The sequence below is a fragment of the Haemaphysalis longicornis genome, unplaced genomic scaffold (assembly GCF_048455015.1).
Source record: "Haemaphysalis longicornis isolate Haplotype H1 unplaced genomic scaffold, Haemaphysalis longicornis Haplotype H1 scaffold_4, whole genome shotgun sequence".
Taxonomy (NCBI): Eukaryota; Metazoa; Arthropoda; class Arachnida; order Ixodida; family Ixodidae; genus Haemaphysalis; species Haemaphysalis longicornis.
The window spans coordinates 79,147,047-79,169,630 of NW_027526361.1; the positions used below are offsets into that span (position 1 = coordinate 79,147,047).

The 22,584-nt window shown below is 44.2% G+C and overlaps 1 protein-coding gene across 1 annotated transcript in view; it reads left to right on the forward strand.

Moving 5' to 3' along the window:
* LOC144180410 (disintegrin and metalloproteinase domain-containing protein 10 homolog) overlaps positions 1-22,584 on the forward strand; it is a 31,881-nt gene extending 9,297 nt beyond the window's left edge. Inside the window, exons 4-9 of the mRNA XM_077708759.1 lie at positions 5,281-5,461; positions 10,095-10,248; positions 10,821-10,919; positions 11,724-11,914; positions 16,190-16,395; positions 22,013-22,584. Coding sequence (XP_077564885.1) covers positions 5,281-5,461; positions 10,095-10,248; positions 10,821-10,919; positions 11,724-11,914; positions 16,190-16,395; positions 22,013-22,198 — 1,017 coding nt within the window. The 3' untranslated portion in view covers positions 22,199-22,584. The remainder of the gene's footprint in view (positions 1-5,280; positions 5,462-10,094; positions 10,249-10,820; positions 10,920-11,723; positions 11,915-16,189; positions 16,396-22,012) is intronic.

Here is a 22,584-nt window from a genome sequence, read left to right on the forward strand (position 1 = left end):
TTAGTAAACAACGATCCGACCGCCCTTCCTTTTCGTTGGGGCGTGATTCCTGTGAGGTTCATTTCTGAAGTGGTGACATGTCTGGTATTCCGGCAGATGTTTCTTTGTAGTTTAGTTTATATCAATATTTGCCCAGAAAATGACTGATAATTGCTATTTGCTCAATGAGAACTTTAATATTTATCTTACAAGCAACGGCTGCAGTAGCTATGTCATGTTTTCGTGGCACTAAGAAATCCAAGCCAATAGAGGTTTACGTGTAGTAAATCCGTTCTGTGGAGTTTATCAATTACGCAAATATTGATGTAGCAACACGCATAACTAAGGCATAATCTCAAAAACGGTACTTCTTCTCGCTTATCATCTCCTTGTGTGGGCGATAAAACAGCTTATATGGACAGAAAAAATTCCAAATACTTTAATAAGAGCCACTTCACGAATGCAGAAAACACTTAAGGTACGACAAACCACACTTTTTGAGTCTTTCAAATAGAACCAGTTAAACTAATCTTGTCGCGGAAGGATGGAATTCCCTCCAATGGTATAATTTGGATAGTATTCCAAGCGTAACCGCAATGTACAGAGGTTTATAATACAAATATACATATGCTCCTTTTCAGCGTGGGGGAATGTCAAAAATTTGTTTCGAAAACGCTCATTTTTGTGGTACATTAGACTCGGGTTAAGACGGAACTCGGTTAAGACGAACTGTATGGTTAAGAAGAACAATACTTTTGCTCTCTTTAGCGTCCAGAATGCAAAAACCCACCGCTTAAGACGAATTTGTAATAAGAACAAATTTTTACGGTCCCTTCAAGTTCGTCTAAACGGGAGTCAACTGTATTTACCCGATAGCCGTGTATTATACCAGGAGCGTGAAATAATTTCATTATCTTGATTATTTTTTCAAAAAAGTTGCCAGTCGTGCAACATGTTGTTGCAACTCTAGATTTTAACTCATTGGAGCGGTGTGCCATAATTTTATGGGGCTGAAAATTGCTTGGCGACACGCGTAGTTAAATGCTTAGTTTAGGGTTTTGTAGGATTAACCGCTGGGTCATGGAAGGAACGCGGTTCAAACAAAACGATTATGACTCCACCAGAAAAGTGCCGCTTTCTACAGTTACATAGCTATCCACTCCTAAGCGGGGCCTGAAGAAGGGTTGGTTAATTAGGCGAACTTAATTCCTTTGGCGGAGGTTTGGTCCGCATGCTAAATGCTGGTTTAGTGGTTTCCGTAAAGCGGTAGAGCTTATAATATACCGGGTAATATATTTGACAAAGCTTTCGTTAATTCGAACGTAATTCTTGCAAGATTTCGTGCTCACATTACCTTTATTGGGGTCTGAAATAAAAGTACACAAATGAAAATTACAACCGCAAAATTTAGGGTCTAAAACCGACACCGAATGTAAAACCGGAAGCATACAGTCATTTTTGCCAAAAAGGGACGGGAACCTGAAATGTTAATTTTAACGGCGGAGCTGTTGTAGCTGGCCGTAAATTCGCCGTTGCAAGAAACAATACAAACAAAATGCCTAGCTCTCGTGAGCGCGTACTTCGCGGCGACCGCCGAGAGTCCCCGGCACGCGCAGTGGCTTTAGCAAAAAAAGAACTGGCAAAAACCACCAGGAGTGAGAAAATTGCGAGCGCTCGTAAGCGCGTGCCTCGCGGCAATCGCCGAGTCCCCGGCTCGCGAAGTGGCTTTAGGAAAAAAAAAAACCTCCTGCGCTGTTCTCAAGCGCGACCGCGCGTGTAAAAACAACTCCACCGCTACTACTAAAGCTGACAAGACACTCAGCTTGGGAGAGGTCACCGCGGCGGCCGCATTCTCTAGAAGGCTATATGGATATTTGGAGACATGGCTACGAGTGGGCCGATCCTTCCCTAGACGATTTGCAGATCCCGGCACCGCTGCCTCGAGTCGATGATGAATAGCTGGTGGAAGCGTACAATGCTGAGGATGATTTTGCATCCACCACTCGCCGCGCAGAAGACGACGTCGTCGATGCTTATGACGACGATTATTAGCACCGCAACTATACAAAAAAACAATGATGCTGAAACTTAGGTATGTGTCTGGGAAACGTCACGTACAACAGCTCCGACATTCAAGTCTTGCGCGTGAATGCAAGCTTCCCTGAATTAGTTATTTCCTTCATGGGTTCTGCCCTTCCCAGGCAAAGGCTTAGCGTTGACTGTGCAGGCTCAAACAGGCCACAAGCTTGCGGCACTGAGTATTGGTGGCAGCATTCCTAAATGATTCTATAATGGTTTTAGAACACGAGCAATAATGAAATGCGTTGTGGAACAAAAAACATTTTGTATTTGACGTTTTGTGCTGCTCAGAGTTGCCCTAGAACAGCTCTGTATCTTCTGCCTATATAATTTTGTTTGTGAGAGCAGTTTTGCACTACCCAGGAACTCCTCAAAACTGATCAAGACAGACCGATAAGATAGACCGAAACACAGCCTTGTAGTGACGAACAAGTTTCTAGGTGCTCCCGCTTAGCACAGCACGAGCACTGTTGGGCAGTGCACCTCAGGGGCAGAGTATAAATATGGTTGGATGCCGAAGTTTCAGACACGGGAGTTTTTTCAAGTGGTTACCTCTTATCGGAAAGACCGGAACACGCGTGGTGCGGCGTATTTATTTTAGTTCGTGATCATGCCACTTCATTGCGCTGACAATGCATCGGAGTCTGTTTGGTGCAGAATATTATTTTCCAATTGCAGCAGCATAGTCGTGAGTTCTTTTTATCGACCGCCAGTATCTAATAGTATTGAGCCGTTGCTATGGTTGTCACGATCCCTCACTACTGTATCAGCTGAGGCGATTCTGCTGGGCGGTGATTTTAAAGCCACTTGGCGAGACCACCGTCCGGGTCAAAATAACCGTTCCGGGATCAAAGGTGTTATTTATACAATAGTTGGAACATTCGACCTGTTTCAATTAGTAGACTTTCCTACATGGTCTGGCTGCCCAGGCGATAGTGTACTTTATTTAATATTCAGCAACCGCAAGGACTTACTAAAGTCGATTATAACAACAACTGGGATTAGCGACCACGATGTGGTGGTAGGTGAGTAATATGTAGGGCATAGAAATAAGCAAATCCCGAAAAAGAAAGGTGTTCTCGTTCAATGAAGGTAACTGTGACGCTATTAACAACGAGTTAAGCTCACTTTGTCCACATTTCTTAGATCGCAGGCATGACTTAGACATGGAATGGTAAGGGACGTTCTTCAAATATAAAGTTTTAACCGTAGTAAAGTGATTTATCCCCTCAAAAATGGTTACAGCAAAGGAAAGGAGTGAAAAACGATGGGTTACACGAGAACTGCGTTCATCGATGAAAAGGAAAGCTCGGTTGTATAAAAACGTTCGTAGAACAAATCAGGCATCTTCACTGGCAAAAGTAAAGGTTCTAGGAACACAACTTAAGCCAGAAATGAAACAGGCAAAACACAAGTGCCCAACGTCTCTGGCTGACAGAATCAAAACAAATAAAAAAAAGAAGTATGATACTACATACAAAGCAATAACAAAGACTGTTCGCATTCCACCTGTTTCGCACAACGGTGTAATAATAAAATGGTGATAAGGCTAAAGCTGAATGCTTTAATTCTTACTTTCATTCAATCTTCTAGAAACAAAACCCACTCACGATTTCGACTCCCTTTCCGACACTTACAAATATGAATGACATGAAGATCACTGAGGTAGGGGTAAAATCATTACTGATGATTGCATCATATATTACCCTGTGAAACGGGCCGAAAACGTCCATGTAATACAGACAGACCTTGATGGAATTATCACTTGGTATACAAAATGGTAGATGAAGTAAATATTTCTAAATTCCATCACGTACAATTTACGAATAACAAAAACAAAGTGAACTGTTCATTGTCATTGCAATATTGTAAAATACAGACTGTAGACACAGTAAAATATCTTGGTGTGACACTCTCAGATACATTAGACTGCGTAACGTTTGGCTGACAAACAAGGCGACGATGAACATTTGGCTGGGCCTTGCCAAGACGAAAGACCCCCGGCCATTTATTTGCTCCGGTTAAGTAGCCGTGTTCACAACGGGAAAGGGGAAAAGAATGCCAGGAAGGAAAGTAAAGCAGATGGAAGGGGGGAGAGGAGGGCGAGGCGATATCACCTAGGGCTAATGCCGATAGCAGATAGTCCGGTCTGTTACAGACTGGACCACCCAAAATCGACTCAATAACCACTAAACTATATCGTCTTCTTTATTTCATCCAGAGGAATTTTAGGGATGCCCCTCAAACACCAAAAGAAACGCTCCATTTCACAAACATAAAACCGGTACTTTAATATGTATGCAAAGCATGGGACCCCTCTATTGCAATATTACAAGAAAAACTAGAGAGTTCAAAAGCGCGCTGCTCAATAGGTAACCAGTAACTATAATTTTAATGTCAGGAGCTCACAAATAATAAACAGCCTTGAGTGGAAGTGGTTGCATAAGAGAAGAAAACTACTAAGGTTGCAATTGCTACACAGCATTTACAATGACTGAAACGGAATAGGAAAACATTTGTATATAAAACAGCCACACTATGGATCCGCACGCAGAGAAGATGCATGAAAGATTAGAGAATACAAATGCCGCATTAATGTGTTCAAACATCCATTTTTTCCTAGCACTGTTAGTAACTAGAATAAAGTCCCAAATGAAGTGTTTCTTGCCACGAATTTTGCTGAGGCTATGGAGCCTGCTGTATAATTATTTTTTTTTTCAGATACTTTACTGGCGTATTGCTGTTCAATCAAGTGTCTCTTAGTTATTTGTCTCACACTGACACATTTATGTACTGTATACTATTTAAAATTAACCCCCCTACAATAATGCCCTACGTGTGCTGTAGGAACCTGTAATAAATAAATAAATAAATAAATAAATAAATAAATAAATAAATAAATAAATAAATAAATAAATAAATAAATAAATAAATAAATAAATAAATAAATAAATAAATAAATAAATAAATAAATAAATAAATAAATAAATAAATAAATAAATAAATAAATAAATAAATAAATAAAACTTTCTTGAATATTGAATATTGAATAAATAAATATATAAATAAATAAATAAGTAAATACATAAATAAACATTCCGACAGATGACAGAGCGCTGAAACAAATGTTCGCGCTTTCTCTTCAAAGGTATTACTGTGAAGGGAGAAAATGGCATCTTTCAATGCTTTCGTTTTGCCTCACCTCCCATGCTACGAGAACAGCACGACATGTCCCCGGACTGCACACCAGGTGGCACGGAGGGCAACTTCTTGATGTACCCGAGCGCGCGGCGGGGAATAGAGCCGAACAACCGCAAATTCTCCGAGTGCAGCATCAGGAACATCTCGTCGTTTCTGCACGAGCTTTTGGCGGGCGAGGGCGAGAGCCCCAACTGCTTACAGGGTGAATCTGCGGCGAAGTTTCTCGCCTTAAGAGCGACAAGGTGGAGGATAACCGCAGGCACTGATCAGGCATCCTGCAGCATTTTAGATTCAACACAATTATGTTCCAAGGCTTGCATAATGTGAATCACATCCGGGATCACCCATCAGCGAGTTAAGCGCATCAGAAATAAAACATCACTGGTGACGGCAGTGCGGTTTGAATTCCAGCTATTTAAATGAATAACTTTATTTATTTGCCTTCTATCAGGGCCATTCAGGCGATACAGAGAGGAGAGGGTACACAAATACAAAAAAAAACAATAAGCAAATAATGGGCGAAAATGGCAGTTTCCGGTTACCCAACCAAGAAGTGTGGCTTTGAAATTGGAATGATCTCTGATTGAGATAACTGAGGCCGGAAAGTGGTTCCAGTCGCTGCTGGTTTCGGACGCAAAAGCATCATAAAGAGGTTAATTCTGCATTGGGGTATGCCAAATTTCCAATGGTATATGCCAGATGATAGGTAGCTAGGATGACTGAAAAAAATGTGGTTGATCCCTTTTTCATAGGAATCGGTAAAACACGAAAGTGAGATGTGCCTTTACAGGATCAGTTGAATGTTTATTCTTCATCGATATAAACTTGCACATTGCTATTTATATGTCGTCGATATGGTACCGTCAGACTTATCAACATCATACCCTAGATTGCGCGCGCCGGAGCACTGCGTAAACCCGAATGAAACCACATGCGCTCTCAAAACATGGTAATGAAACCGAAAGGGTTGCCAGCGAATCCTTCAGTGAACTCACGGTCCGCTGCAGCGAAATAGCATTATTTGCGGGGCTGTCTTCTGTGTGCACTTGACCAGCGAAAATCTGCTGGCGCGTCGCTTTAGCAAACGTGCGACCATTGCGTCTCTTCTCCGTGGAGTGTACGGAAGACGGTTGAGTAGCGACATGGAGGAAAGAAAAGGTTAGGAGAGACCCTGACGTCACATTTGTGAGGCCGAGTCCCGCCATGACTTGAGCCCAGTGAGCCCAGCACTCTATCCCATAATCCTTTGCTGTCTCCGGTTTGATTTGACTAACATGGCGTCGCCCTGCCCTCCCGCTTCGAAGCAAAAACAGCTTCGTCGCTAATTCCTCGGTGCGACGTCATGTTCTAAGCTGTTGATTTCGCCTTCAAATTTGTCCATTCTAACCCTCACCCAAAGTTTCAATAGAAAAACGGCCTTCATTTTTGAGATAGAAGGACGATTTTTCAGCTCTTAAGCCTGTCGTCGTCATATCAACAGGCTCGCGGGATGGCGAACGCAGATGACGGGAGCATTGTTTGGGGTGGTACAGTACTGCGCTCTTTGGGCGCTACGTCTGAGCAGCGATAAATTTCACTTTACTTCACAACGAAGAAACACAAAGTGAGCAACGAACGAACTGTGGCTCCCGCCAACGCTGAGCGAAGGGGATTTTCACGGCAGGTCGCCAGCGGCGGCAGCGGCTCGCTCCGGCAATCTCGACACGACGTAAGCGCCGCTGCGGCCGGGGTACGAGTTAAGGCCGCCTCAGTCGGCGGACTTTTCAAACTGGCCGAATCTAAAAACGTTTGTCGTAGCAACTGCGCTGGTTCGCAAGCGTAGCGAGGCAGCCACATACCAAGCGCCTTAAAAATTTGTCCATTCTATTCGCCCAGATTTGGCCGGCGCTGTTGTAAACAAGTAAGCAACATTGTCTATGGGCTCAAGAAAAATGACGTGACTTCCCCCACACTTTTTGCAATGCATTGGGATGCTAGGGGCCTCTTCTGAGTATTGTTTTCTCCATGAGTAGTGACCAGCTCAGCTGGTGCCAACTATTGGCGCTCATTCCCATTGTGATGCACTACTTCGCTTCACCTCTCTTAGATGGCAGCACCATTGAAATAGAGGAGGTTATAGGAAATAGACATGGCGCGTTCATACGGCTGTCAGCTCTTCAGCTAGTAACAGATTCGGTAAAGCACGTGACGCCTCCCGTTACGGCGGCGCAGCAACCGGCTCGAACCCTGGCGCAGCCGCGTTTTTCTGGCAATGTAATTTTCGTGACGGATATGACGGCAGTCAGATCTTGGTGAATCCTGGCATAAAAAAAACTTTCGTGTTAAAAATTTTTGTAGCCTACATTTGTAAGAAAAGTTGATGCAAGAGGGATCTACGAGATATTTGTCTCAGGTTCGAGAGATCAGGAAGATATAAAGATTTAATTTGTGTGGCACCATCCAAACGAGAGTAGTTGGAAAGTATAAGTCGTGCTACGCAACTGTGGAGTAATTCAAGCGTGCAAATGTCTCTGCAGTTGGTGTGTCACCAAACAGTGATGGGTATTGTAGTTATGATAACACTAGCGTTTTGTAAAGCAACACTTGTATTTAGGTAGGCTCAACAGAAAAGTTTCGACAAATAAAACCAAGCATCAGGTTAGCATTATTGAATATGTGCTGAATGGGGGTATGCCAATTTTGTAAGTAATGTAGACGCCAATGTATTTATCACTCTGAACGGAGATAACAGCGAGTCATTTATGAATTAAGCAGTGTCTTGGTGATTAGCCTTTCGTGCAACTCTCATTGATTAGCACTTATGAGTAACACGTTTCATCACCTAGAGGTTACAACATGCAGAGATGTCGTTAAGGTTAGCTTGGAGGCAAGAAACATTGGTAGGGTTAATACTTTTTTGTATATCACTCAATAATCAATCATATGACCGAATTATGTAAGAAGGAACGGACTTAGGAAGGTTAATAATATGTATTATAAAAAGGACAGTTGCTGAGACTGAACCCTGTGGCATACCAGATATCACTGGGTAAAGGTCAGATTCGGAACCATCGATTGACATATTTGGTACTGTTTTGTGGGTGGCATTCAATCTATTTGAGTACATTTGTGTCTAGGTTAAGTTTGCTCATCTTAAAGAGAAGAAGAAGATGGGTCGCCGGTGTCAAAAGCTTCCGCAATATCAATGAAGATATAGTTAACAAGCAACGAATGATCTAACCCGGAAATTAAGTTGCTAGGATTCAGGCTTGTGCAAGTTGGTTCGTGGGTTTGTAAAAGGAAATCAGCGCAAAATTTGACACGTGCGAGAAGAAGGAAACGACAACACGGTGCTGTGTTGCCAGAGCTGTGTTGCATTTCCTGCTTATCGTGCGTGTCCCATTTCGCGCTGTTCCCCTCCTTCAAAGCGGGAAACAAGTGATTTCTAAAGGCTATTAATTTTGTTTCGCAGGAATGATATCCATAAAACGCGTATTGGTGTAGTGAGGAAAAGAAATTAGATTGGAGGAAAATATTTAGGCTAGTATGGATTATGTGCTCGAGGAGTTAGTATGGGACATAAGCTGGACTAATTGGTTCATAATTAGGAGGAGAATAAGCATCACCTTACATGTGCACTGCGACAACCATACCAATGCCCCAGTCGGAAGGAACGGTGTCACTTCGTAATGACTGTAAAAATATATAAAACAAGAAAATGGATGAGTACGCTGCAGTGATTTTTAGAAACTTGTAGTTACGTGTGTCGACACCCGACGAGGATAAGAGATTGGCCTTAGGAATAAAGCTAACAAAACCTTCAGATTGAATTGTAATAGCGTTCATTCGCCCACAGAGAACAGTGAAAGTAGAAAAAAACTTCTGTTGGTGTAGTGTTAGTAAAGAACAGGGAAAATGTGTCATTTAGAATGGCGTAGAATTGGTGATGGAGTACCAGTGTATCATCTGTTAGATTTAATTGCACCGCCACTGGTTAGGCGCATGGTAATAACGTCCCAAAATTTTCGTGGATTACGCTTTAGTTGATAAGGAAGTGTTGCAAAAAACGTGTGATTCACGCTGGAGAGAGCGGGCCTATATTCTGGAGCTGCGGAGAGTTGAGCTGATAGTTTATTGCTCGACATGAAACACTTGTAGCCTGAAAATATGCGATTTTTTGGGGGAAGGCGCTTAAGCGCTGGGTTAAACCATGGGCTGTACCAACTGATGCAGTGGGATATATTTATACGTTATTTTTTTACTGTATCTCTGAATAAGCACCAGTTATCGTCAACGCTACGCTCCAAGAATTGTGGAAAATATGAATCGGCAAAGTTCGCTAGCTGCGATTCAATTGCGTCGAAATTGGCCTTGCTGCAATCTCTAAACATTTTATTGCACTTATGTGCACGGAGTAACCGAGAGGGAATGTTTAAGTGCATAACCGCATGGTCGCTTGGACTGCACAAAACAGCGACGGATGAGGAAGAATCTAGTTCCGTATAAAATGCTATTGTAGTGAGTACTTACCTGTGGATGAATTACGTTTCTAAAGTGAACAGCTCATGCGTACCTTACCTTTCGTTGCGGCCCCTTTAGCTGCACCGCGGTGATACGGTGATAGGGGCACGTGCTTGCATAGGATCTATTTTAAGGGTTTGTAAATTCCGCCGCTTTTTTTAGATGCCCTGCGATGGAAAAATCGAAGAGGCAAAACTTAAAACCTGAAATTTGACGAGATGAATCTTTCGCTCTGTTTCTTATTCATGCCGCATGAAGGCTTGCAACAAATGACGTTTGTCGGGAACATGCAAAAAAGCACACTCATGGTCTAACACCGCAATAACTATTTTCAGAGCCACGCGGACCCTTTTGCGGCAATTCTGTGCGCGAAAAGGGGGAACAATGCGACTGCGGCTACGACAGCACTGATTGCGTCGACCGGTGCTGCTACCCTAGAGCAAGTGGTGACGACAAGGCGTGCAAACTCAGGCCCAATGCACTGTGCAGGTACGTTCGGGCACTTGGATTTAAACAAAATGTGGCTCCCTTTATTTCCTACCGGCGAAGAGGCCCGTGATGAAACAACTAAAAAGTGATGCTAGGAGACGGGAACGTCATATATTTGCAGTTCGAGTAAAGAGATATTTGTACTTGTAAGCCTTATGTTAGAGCTTGAGATGGCAAGCTTCGGGTCGGGTGTTGTCGAGTTAGTGGAAGAGGACGGTCGTAGCTGAAACTTAAGAGTAAAAAACGTTCCCGTCTCTGACCGTATTGTCAGCTATGCATTGACACTATGGGCACATGGTTTCTAAGTTCGTTGGCGTCGCACCTGGCTTTGATTTAAGGTTTTTTTTTTATCAGGGCGGTCTTTTTCAAGGCGATTTTAGCTATTAACGTGAGATTTGACTCCTCTCCTGTCAAATGTGTTCTACCAATCGTTTTCTAGAGACTGCTTTTTTGTGCAGGTGGTCTAGGTACAAATATGGGAATGTAGTGAGCACACTGGGCTGGAAAAATTTTAAAATGAATAGCTTGGAAAGAGGACCTTTTTCCATAAATAATAGTTCCCTTCCTTGCAGCCCTGCCAACGACGCCTGCTGCACTAAGGACTGCGTGTTCCGCGGCAGCACAGCCTCATGCAGGCCCGAAGACGAATGCCGCCTAGAAGCCTTCTGCGAGTATCCTTTGGGTCTTCCGTTAAGCGTTCATTTAGTATGCGATAAGTGCCTGTAATGAACAATGGGTTGCTCTCTTTAACAGAAAGCCTGTAGCGCTGATAATTACAACACATAAGAAGTAGAAGCAGCAGAACTGAGCCCTTATTAACCACTCAAGGGGGCAATGCAATATACTTAATTCATGGCTTCGAAATACCACCGGTGAACATGCCCCATACTTCCGCAGCTCGTGCCTGCTGCATTTTCTGGTTTTAATATATCCACGCGGCATCACATCATACGTGAAGACACGCATGCAAACAAGCAATCACCGAGAAAAACCAGAAGATATATCTATTATTTACTTCCCGTCACAATGAGTCGGATTTGTGGCACAGTTGATTGGATTACCAAATCAAAGCGTCTTCACACCCGCCTGCGAGAACAAATACGCTTACGCAATTCTTTCCTGCGGGTGGCAACGGCGGTCGCTTTGTTTCTAAGGCCATGCTGAAGCAGCTGTATCACAGTTTCTCTAGGTGAACCTGGTGGTTTTATAAAGAAGCAGACTTACAGAAGTTGCCTTTGTACATTTTCTCGACGTCCAGCAATACTGTGGTACTGTATTTGACACTATCCCTATCGATAAACGTTGCACTCGCACCGTTGCTTGCTATAAACTTCCGGCTCCACTGACTGCCACATTCACGAGGATCATGTTATGTGGGTCCTCAGAAGTTCCGCTTCATTTAAAACACAGCAATTCACAGCGGTCGTGCCCAAGCTTTCATAAACGTTTGTCCTTAATGACGCCCGGTGCTGCAGTGGCGCGAGCGCAGACTGTCCGGCCTCGCTGTGGAGGCCCAACGGAACGGAGTGCAACCTAGGGACACAGCTATGTGAGGCCGGCGAGTGCATGCGATCGGTGTGCCACAAGTTCGGCCTCGTCCAGTGCTTCCTCACCGGGCCCGACAAGAGCAGCGAGGAGCGGTGCCTTCTCGCTTGCAGGAAAGACGGTATGGAAGCAATCCAACGCACAGTCTCTTATTTATCGCTAGTCTTTAGCAGTTGGCGGGCAGTTTAGAACTGCTGTAGATATATGAATTCTATGAAAAATACATTTTACTTTGGAGCACTTCTGGGCAGCCCGAACTAACAAATGGAATTGACTAACGTTAAACAGAAGCTCTCTGCCCTATTGCCTCTTCGGCACGCCTATGCTTGGCGGCACGTGTGAGGTCAACTGGCTAATTTGGATGGCTATTTGGGAAACAGTAATACATGAGTTTGAATTAATATAAGTTGTACACTCAGCCATGTAAATACCGTTAGTGTAGAAAGGGCAGCATTTACAAAGAGAGCGACACGCATGGCAGAGATCAGTGCTTGGAAAAGAGTGTGTCAAATGGTACATTTCACATCATTCCAAGTTCTGCCCGTTAAGCGACGTGCTGCCACTACAAGAAAGCACTCACGTTGTTGCCAAGTGTTGTTTATAAGCCAATATGAAAGCATCGCACGCGCTTCTCCCGAAACGTTTCACCCAAATCGGTCCACCATTGTGCCGCCAGATGTACACCTGCCCAATGTTTTGCCAATATCACGGGAGCGTCGACCGGTCGGTCGATCAGGGCCGTGTGATGGAGGGATACGGCAAACTCGGCGAGAGTAGCCGCATGCGCACAGCAAAGACCGCTGCTGCCGTCGTCTGCTAGGCTGTTCCAAGAGCAGATGGCTGCCCCTTATTTTTATTTGCTTACCACACTGCCTGCCATACTCGAAATTTTTCTTCAAGATCAGGCACGTGACGCCAACTGAAAAGAGTTTCAGCATTGCCGAACGAACCTTACGCTGAACGAACTTTGCGTCCGGCGAAGCTGATTACTGTTTTGAGTTAGCGGCACGTGCAAGGTCCTGAAGAAATATTTTCAGTATGGCAGGCAGTGTGCTAAGCGAATAACAAAAATCGGGCGCTCCCGTCTGCTTTTCGAACAGCCTAGCAGATGACGGTAGCGGTGGTCTTTGCTTAGTGCGCATGCGGCTACTCTCGCCGAGTTTGGCGTATCACTCCATCACGCGGCGCTGATCGATCGAACTGTCGACGCTCCGGTGATATTGGTAAAACTTAGGCGGGTGTACGACGGTTCTCTGGCTGTCTGCTTCTCGTGGTCTGTGCAGCGAGTTGGTCTCCTCCTTTCCGCACCTGGGGTATATTGGCTCGAATGCGTTGATGACGTCTCTACGTTTTCTTCACGCAGCCGTTCCTCGTAACTTGTTATACAACGAAGGCTACGCTGCTTGTGGCTTGGCCACTACAGCGCTAGTGGCGCTAGTGGCTGGGTTGGTGCCATGAAGGGTCCTGCAGCATACGGTCGCAGCAGTGGCGTAGCCAGAGATATTTTTCAGGGGCTTTGTACATCACCGCGAAAAAATGGCTCAGGTTTAACTTTTCTACACCTAGTTATGACGAGCGAAAAACGACTATGCACACAGGGTGTCCTGAAATTTTGCCTTCGCTTGTGCCTTCGCAGTCTGCCCTCTAGCTATACTTACTGGATGATTGGATTCATCCCGTCGCTTGCACCGACGGCCACGCACACCATAGGGCCCGAGTGGTGGGGAGGAAGCCGTTACACCCTCTCTTAGTCACGTGTTTGCATTGATGCGCACGCACAGACAGCACAGCCGGCGGGCGAAGCGTAAGGCGCATCATGCGGCCCTGCTGTTGCGACGCGATTAATGGCATTGAAAGATATGCGTACCGCAGCTTGTGCTTGGGCCCTATTCTCGACTGCAAAAATCGCCGGCAATTCAGGCAATTTTCCGGAAGTCTTTTCTGATTGGCTTTAAATTTTGGTCACGTGCTTCCGGTTGACAACGCGGTTGTGTGTGCTGTCGTCATTTTGACGTTTCATGTCGTTTACGGACACCAGTTCTAAAGTTTGCCTTATTTCTCGTTTCTCGTTCTTGGCCGGCAATGAAAAACCAGATTAAATGCAGCGGACATGACAACGTAAGCCTGTCTTTGCTATTCAAGAACAATACTGCTTGTAATACACACCCCCGCTGTGATTGGCTGAGAAGGCGTCACGTAATTTAAACAGTTGGTGGGAACGATTACATCATGCATTGGCAACTTCAGCCTGCGTAAAGTGACGTAATGCTACGTAACAGCTTGAAAATGGGAGCTGTTCTTGTCGCAAAATACAAGTAAAATAGGGCAAAAAATTGCTTCGGCTTACGGCGCCGCGAAATGTGCGGCAATTTGCAGCAGGCGCAGTTTCACATGCGCGCTGTTTAATGCATGTTCCCTACGAAACAAATTATAGTTTCAACTGCTTCCAAGTCAATGATCATGGAACATACAAATAACATACAGTATTTTGCTTCTATGTTTGGCAATAAAATAAAAATTATTTGTTTGGCGTAACCGCAACATAAGAGGGCAGTACAAGCCTCTCCATGACAAAGAGAACCCAACGCATGGCATTTGTCCATGCTTGTCCTAGTAAGCTGTTGGGTCACATGATCGAACTCAAGAGAAGAATAACAAAGAAAAGTGACTATTTGGTTCATTACAGCGCTGATTGCAGTCGAGCTTGACGAATGAGTGAATCGGCGACATCGGTGCGCTCCGCGGTTATCAGGCGTAGCGCTTCGCTGCTATTATGTATCATAGAAGCGATGGCCGCGGCCGTCTTTTTCTGTGATCACGCCATAAACTTGTAACATAGCAGCAGACGATGGCGTGGCGGCGGTTGTGGCAGGGAAGGTGATAACGCAACAAGCCTTGCATTGAAGCAGAGAGCCCAGCTATGTTAATAAAAGCGATTGAAAGAAATAAATAGACACGGTAAAAAAATTGTGTGATGTTCTTTAGCTCGACATCCGCCTTTCGCTCGCTTTTGGATCAACGTTACTCGATCGCCTTGCGGTGTTGGAGCCAAATTTGACCTCCAGAAATGTGTTTTTCTTGAAAGCCTTAGCTACAGTTTTAATTTTTATAGTACATGCCAAGTGTTTTTATATCTTTCTTGCACAATATTTGATACCTTGGTAGAGATCTTTATGAGTGACTCGTCAAATTGCACTGCACGTCGTCATAGCTATAGGTGCAGCACGTCACTGATTGCTTACGTCGTGCTTACGCAAAAAAAAAAAACATGGGCGAAATTCCGGCAATTTGTGTAGTCGAGAATAGGGCCCCTTAAAACCAAATGACAGAGGGCCTGGGACCAAACAATAGTCCTGTCATTTTCTCCTTTATTAAATTAAATACGCACTCTTCTTATCTTTGCAATTATATTTTATAATGCGGTGCTTTAATAGCCTGAATGCAAAAAAGAAGGAAGGGGTGGATAATCACACCTCTTAGGAAATGTCGCGGAGCGATCATCACGACCCCCCTCCCCCCTCCCTTTTGGCCTCGCCCCGAATCTACATTGCATGCTGACAAATTAGCGGTTGGTTCAGGCGCAGTATATATGCGCCGTGACCGTGACTGTACTTCGCGTTGCTCAGAAATTTCGCATCAGGGGGTATAGTACCGTAATCATCAGTGAATTTTTAGTCTCCATTTTGCCGCAAGTCCTTTGTTCGAGGAAAGAAGAGTTTGGGGTATTGAAAATGTAGTTTCTGAAAAACGTGCTGCATGTTTCCCGGCGGTAAAAGCGGGAAACTCGAGATCAGCGTAATCAATTTCCTGTACTTGTTATAATTGCTAAAAACATCCACCATATAAACGCCATATTTGCAGTGGATTTCGCGAATCCACATTTCTTATAGTTATCTGCACTGTGATTCCTTAACTTCTTTGAATCCCTGTTGACGCTTGGAAATATGAAGAGGCGGGGCCAACAATGCGCACGAGAAAGTAGTTCAAAAGCCTGTCGTGTTTGTTCTTCAAACAAATGAAAGTGCAGTACATTGAAGCGAAGGCCGGGAAGGTATCCGTTTTTCATGCATTAGTAACCATTAGAAGCTGGTGCAGCTGGGCTTTACGAATGCTGCACGAAAATCGCGAACCATAAAACCGGCCGCGTACAATTCGCTCTTTTTTTTTGCAAGGCCCTGCTGACAGGCAGTTTTTAGTGGGGTAATCCTCCTCAGACAGTCAGCGCCCATCCCAATATTTGTCTGCCCCTTCGTTATCACCGCACTGTATGACGCCGGGACTAGAAAGGATGCCCAGCCACGCGCAGTGAACAAATAAAGCACCCTTTGCATCATGACGTCTGGTGCCGTCCGTCTCACCTGCCTGGCGCAGTACAAGTTTTTCAACCGCTTCGCAGCCCCAGGAAGTGAGTGCAAGGAGGCGTGCCATTTCGACCAAATGGCCCACTTGTGTCACAAGAAGCTCCAGCCGGGCGCTGCGTGTGACGACCTGCACGGCTACTGTGACGTATTTCATCGGTGCCGCCCTCTGGATGCTGAGGGCCCACTCACTAGGCTGCAGTGGCTGGTGTTCGGTCGCAAGGGCCTTACAAACGTTTTGTTGGTAAGCCTTCTACCTCGTAATCAACGACCTCGTAATTCTGACCATCTGAGGTGTTTTAAAGGCACCCTGCAACACTTTTTCAACTTTTCCTTGCAGTACGTAGTCATTTAACACACCCAGTACTTCAATTAGCCCGTCGCAAAGTCCCTGAGCGAGAAATTACTGTTCTATGCAGCGATGAACGCTTTTTGAAAGCAACTTAAAAAAAAAGCCACAAAAACAAAGCAGAAATGGAAGACGTATCTGGTGAGACGAGCACATCCCTCAGTGCCGCTCCGTGCTGGCAATAACTGTAGCTTACGCAGTGGTTCCGGATGCGAAGCAAATAGTGAAAGTGCTTATAGAAAGTGTTGCGGGGTCCCTTTAAACAGCCCGGGGCTGCCACCAGGCCCTTTTAACACATAGTCCGCATGACAAGATATCGCGCGCCTAAGTGTCGGCGAACATATTGAATGCTTTGAATACATTTACATGACCTGGTTAAAATTTGTCTTGAAAAATGTGCTGGATGAAATTATAATGCCCGAACTATTGAATCGCTGATTCCGCAAAAAACACTAATACTATCGTTTCTTGCAACCGATGTTGGAAAATTAGGCTGCTGGGAGTAACTGCGGCTTCCCCAAGCGCTCAGAAAACACGTTCGAACCTAGTCGTGCGAGCAAAAACATCAACGTAGTGTACTTAATCACGCTAGCTCAAACCATGTTAACTGCCGTACAGTGAGTAGCGAAGAGGAGAGAAAGAGTGCCTATATAAATGACATGAATAGAGTGAAGCCGGAAGGGCAGTATGTGAGTATAGGAATATTTTTCCCTCGTAGCTTATACAATAAAAGTGAATGTATTTCAGCATCTGATAAATGCTCAGGGTTCTTGCGTTTTTAAGGATGTATCTTTGGAGGAAAGTCAGAGCAACAAAAAGAAAAAGCAGTCCGAAATTGTGTCTGGCTACAATTGCACTGAAATAGCTGAGCATAAAGGTGTATTACGCAAGCCCGTGTTGATAATTTAGTTAGCGCGTGCGGGCGAAAGTTAGCACTAAATTTATTAAGCAAAATATATATCCGAAGTAATAGGCATCTACCGTTACGTTTGTTGCAAGCTAGATGCTAGTAATTAGGTGGCGAAGGCTTTCGTGTGGTTTAATACCAAGTTACCAAAAAAAGTCCTGCACTGAACGTGATGCAATACATTCGGTAAAGCTAGCGTACGGAATGTTGTCGAGTAACCGGTAACGCGAAATCTTCTCTTCCTGTGGGTTGCGACACGGCAGCCCAATGTTTGGTCTTCAGACCCAGACAAAAAATTAAGCCTGATGACGAGTGAATACAGATGACTACATGTACTCACTAGTTCGCAATCGCAAGTATACATGTACACATGAGTTTGTGATCACGAGTGCACATATGCCCTTACGAGTTCATTCTTGGGAGCACGTGTACTAGTTTCTACTGGTAGGAACTCACGAGTACATGTACTCGGGCGTACGCACTTGTGGGTGCATATATGAAATTGAGTACCCACGAATACGTAAACATCAGTTCAAATACATCTTCATATTCAAAACCTCCGTGTGGATATCACCTGAATGTGTTTTTTTTTCAGAAAAAATATGGGTAGGTTTAGCACTTACAAACCTAGTTGTCATGACCGGAGCAAAGGTCTGTTTAGCTTGGGATTACAAAAAAAAATGTTTTATGTGTTTCATGAACGTTAGGTGCCATCTGCAGCACTTGCGCTCTCGCGGCCGCCAATTATTCATGGCAAGACTGAGCGACCAAGCGCCGGCGAATGAGCGGTGAAACCCCTACATAGCCACGTCGTATCGGAGCGGCGAGGCTCAGGGCTCGCGCAACTGTGACGCCTTTCCGCAGCACATCACGTGGCGTGACGGCACACATGTACTCTGGAAGCGCAAGGTCATTGCAATGCGATGATTGACCTTTCAGTACATGGCGTAGTGGACACATCGCTCTAAACATAAAAAGATAGCCTTCTGAAAGGGCATTCATACAAACAAAGATTTTGTTCTAAGGCACGATTTCTAGTACAAGTGGCTGCTTAGTAACTTTTTTTTCTTCAAGGTATGCGTGCGTGACAACAAGTGCATAAGCGGGATGGCCTCACTCACGCGCTCCTGATTTTAGTCAGAAGAAAAAATAACAGCCTCCTTCACCTCCCCACCCCTATGTGCACAAAAGGTCTCAATTTCTTCGGTATAGAAGTTCGCCACATTTCCTCCCATTACGGGAAATGTTAGGAGCGCTATGAAACCTAACCGTATTTTGTAAGCCAAGAACACGACACTGCCGGTGTCGACGTTTCGAAGGAACGAAGTCGACGTTTCGGTTCTCCTACGGCAGCCTTGGTCACAATAATAAATTTAAACTCAACTACCTTCTGATCAGCGTCCCTGTCCTTCTTTGTCAAAATGCATACTGACAAGACAGGCTTCTGTCACATGCTTTACTTTAGCAAAGAAATCATGGTACCACTCCCCAGTTCTCGTTACCGCTTCCCTATTGTCACATTTTTCTTGTCTTGCCTTTGTTGTGGCTCTCGCGTTGAATTTCTCTTGCACGTTTTTGCAGGTTTAACACGATGTCTCTCTTGATTTCATTGCTATTCGGTGTAAGGTATGTCATCGATTCACTTTACAGCGTGACGTCAGAGCGTGAAGAAGGCCTATAAACCGACTTCACAGCCTGGTGTGGCAATTATGCGGTTGCTTATTGTCGTATACTTATATATTTTCACGTATCCGAGCATGACGCAGGTTGTTTTTTCAAGGAACAAAAGTTGTTTGGAGTAAACTAGCGCTCCGCAAAGAACTCAGACACTAGCGACGAAGGCACAGCGACCAAAATTATTTGCACGTACGAGTGTGCGGAAACCCAATCCCGCGACGTTTGCCCTTGGAGCATTTATCTGTCCGCGGGATTACTTCTGGGACCACGGAATTGGATCCCTGACTCTGGCGATCAAAGACGGTCATTCTGTCAAATAAGATAGCCTGTGCAGCATACAAAAGGTAGAGAAGGAAACACACCCTTCGCTTCGAAAACGGATAAGACATCCTGGCACGGCGCAACGCTGGCAACAAAACACAGAAGTAAATAAAACAGAGGACATGCTGCACGCCAATATACCAGAGGGAAGTGTAGCGGCTTTATTGTCCAGGTCAGCCGGGCCTTAGTGAGTGTGCCCTCATGTGCCGAGAAGGAGTGTTCCATCGTTATTTGACATGGCTCGCCAATAAGCTCAATCGTTCCCTGTAGCGGCAAATATCGTAACTATTATTCATAAAATACTATATCAGTTTATATCAAGACAAAAGTGTTCATAAATAAAGACGTTTGAGTTAAAATTAAAAAAAAGGCTTTGTGAAATTCGAAAGAGGAAAAATTGTTCCCTGTTGTTAGCTTTGTCGTCATGGGCCGTTCTTTTGGAGCAGTTAGTCTGCGGCATGCATGACGAACCCCTCAACATGGTATCCATGACTGCGGGCACGAAGGTGGGCCACCAAGATATCCTTTTCATATATTTCGTAACCCTCCTTAGGCTACGAGCTCTCTCGTTAATAAAGATAACCAATCACAAACAGACATGGCACAATCCAGGCCAAGCGCTCGAGGAACGCTTACAGTTGCAATGGATGTACTAAGGCGGGGTGCGTGCTGGCGCTGCAACCGTTGGTCACGTCATTGTACGGTAACAAAAACGCATACAAATATTTAGCGTGATACCACAACAAAGGTAAAACGCAAAAAAAATAAGTTAAACTCAGCATGAAAGCTACGGCTGTATGAAATCCGATAGGAGACATTTTGAGCTTGCCGCATGACCAACTGCAGGCATTCCGCCGAGAATTGCCTTGAGCTTCTGTCCCCTGCATGTTTCCAAAAAGAGAGTCGGCCGGCAGAGAAATCCTGCAAATTCGATGCCCCTGTGTATCCTTAGCGCTACGTTCGCGCATGGATGCGAGCCCTCACTTCCTTCGTCATGATGAACGTTATGCAAGTGCGTTGACCTGTTACACCAACCACGTAAATTACCCTATAGTATACCGAACCACTGTCATTAGCAAAAGCAATGCGTATAATTCCTTGAAAATATTTTTGCCGTAACACTTTGATACATACATATTTGATACTGCCGTGTATACACACTAACTACGGCAAACATACGGTGCAATTTTCCGCCATTTCACTCTGTAATTCACTTACCCCTGATATTGATCTTTTAATTCACTACGCGTTTTTAAATCTAAACTAAAATTTATCTTGTTAGGCCCCTCTGTTTCCTTAAATTTTAACGCAGTATTATGTATTTTCGTTAATGTGGCATTCATATCCCAATTTTGAATAGATCGGAGTTGTATTCATTGTTTTTTTAGTGTTCTTGCTTCTTAGTGGAATGTTTTTTCCTTTGGTTTTGTATTCATCATTCTCCGTTTTATGCTGAGTGTTTATTTGCTGACATTGTATTCTAGTGTCGTTTGGTATCTATTCATTTTTTCTTATTATTTTATAATCATCATGGGAGGTCCCACTTGCGGTTCTTACCTTTAGACCTCCCAGTGCCCCTGTACCCCTTCACGGTTCATGTTGACGCTCTGTAAACAAAATTGAGTTCAGTTGACAGTAAAATTATTCGTTACAACGCCCGGGTCTCCTACCCACGCCGTTAGCTTTAGAACTTGCCACTCTTTCTTAGCTCCTCGGAAACCGAACCGCTTTTCCTCTGATGCAGTTGATCCAGAGAATAGCGCGAGTTTTCAAAGTAAACCAATAGATTACGCTACGTGTATGCAGGAAGTAGCGGTCTTGTACCTTTCAGAGAAAGGAACGACCCGTGTCATTTAGCAGACTTGGGAAAGATAAATAAGGCTCAGACGAGTGTGATTATTATCGAATATGCTGGTTCCTACTCCGCAATGTTTCTATAAAGAGTAGCTTGTAGCGATCTGAAATGCCGGCTAACGTTACTGCATAAGGAATCTTTTCTGTCACTTGGAGTTAATAAACCAATATTTGTAGGATAATATCTTTGATTGAGCTTTAGACACCATGTAAAGCGCCGACGTGACCTCAGAAAAATGAAAATGCTGTCTAGCTCATATCGCACGCAATAAAATGCTTCTGGAAAAAGCGTGTATTTCTGCGCTTCATTCGTTGTTGCCATGAATACCGGCTTTTTTCTACTGCCCGGTAAGAAGCATATTAGCTGATGCAAGTGGTGACATAAGACGCGCTTCACATAACTCAAAAAGGAACTGTAACATTCGTCACGTAATGGCTGAAAGTAATTGATAATTATCAGCGCCAAATGGCAAAAACATGAGTTAAGATTATCACTAAACCAGCCGAAACGAAACGTGCAGATGATGTGCTGAAAATAACCAGTCGTGCTCGGAATGAACAATTGGATTGAAATCTTGCACAGCAGATAAAGTTTGGGAAACATTTTCTTATATGTAGAAAAAGCAAAGGGACTCCGGGGGTTTGACACTGTTAAGTGCCATCGTACCTCGAGGTATAACTCCCATCCAATTTTAATGCGAAAGGAACACATTGGTTTTAGCGCTGCATCAGCGTTATTGTATTTTTGTGCAGGTGTACTGGTACTTGACCTTGCTGGGGTTCATCATCGTGGGCGTCTTGACGGTCCTGTTAGTACGCCTCTGCTCTGTATACACTCCCAGCAGCAATCCACAACTCAAACCTAACAAGAAGCTCCTCACCAACGTCATCCGTCACCCACTAGACGATTTACTGGAGCATTTTCGCCGTATCGTATGACTTCAGTAACGGGCTCGGAAGGCTAAAATGGACTATTGGACAGCCCGTTTAGGCCAATGATTTAACGTTTACTTTTACCATAACCCTCGGGTTTTTAACGTTTTTCTTTGAATGATTGAAGTTAAAGATAGAACCATAACACTGCAACCATGCCTTCAAAATATATACCCCGTTAATTCCTTTGCAACGTACTAAATGCAATACAACTTCACTTTTGTACACTTCTAGAAAAAAGTGTCTTTAAAACTCCTTTTGCAAGACTTGCTACAGATCTTACTGTCTGCTCCACTTTTTTTTGTTAAACAAACCTTCTTTCAAATAACTGAGTGCACTTATGAAAAGTATTGTCTTATACCTGAATAATATTCAGTATCGCTTTACCTGTA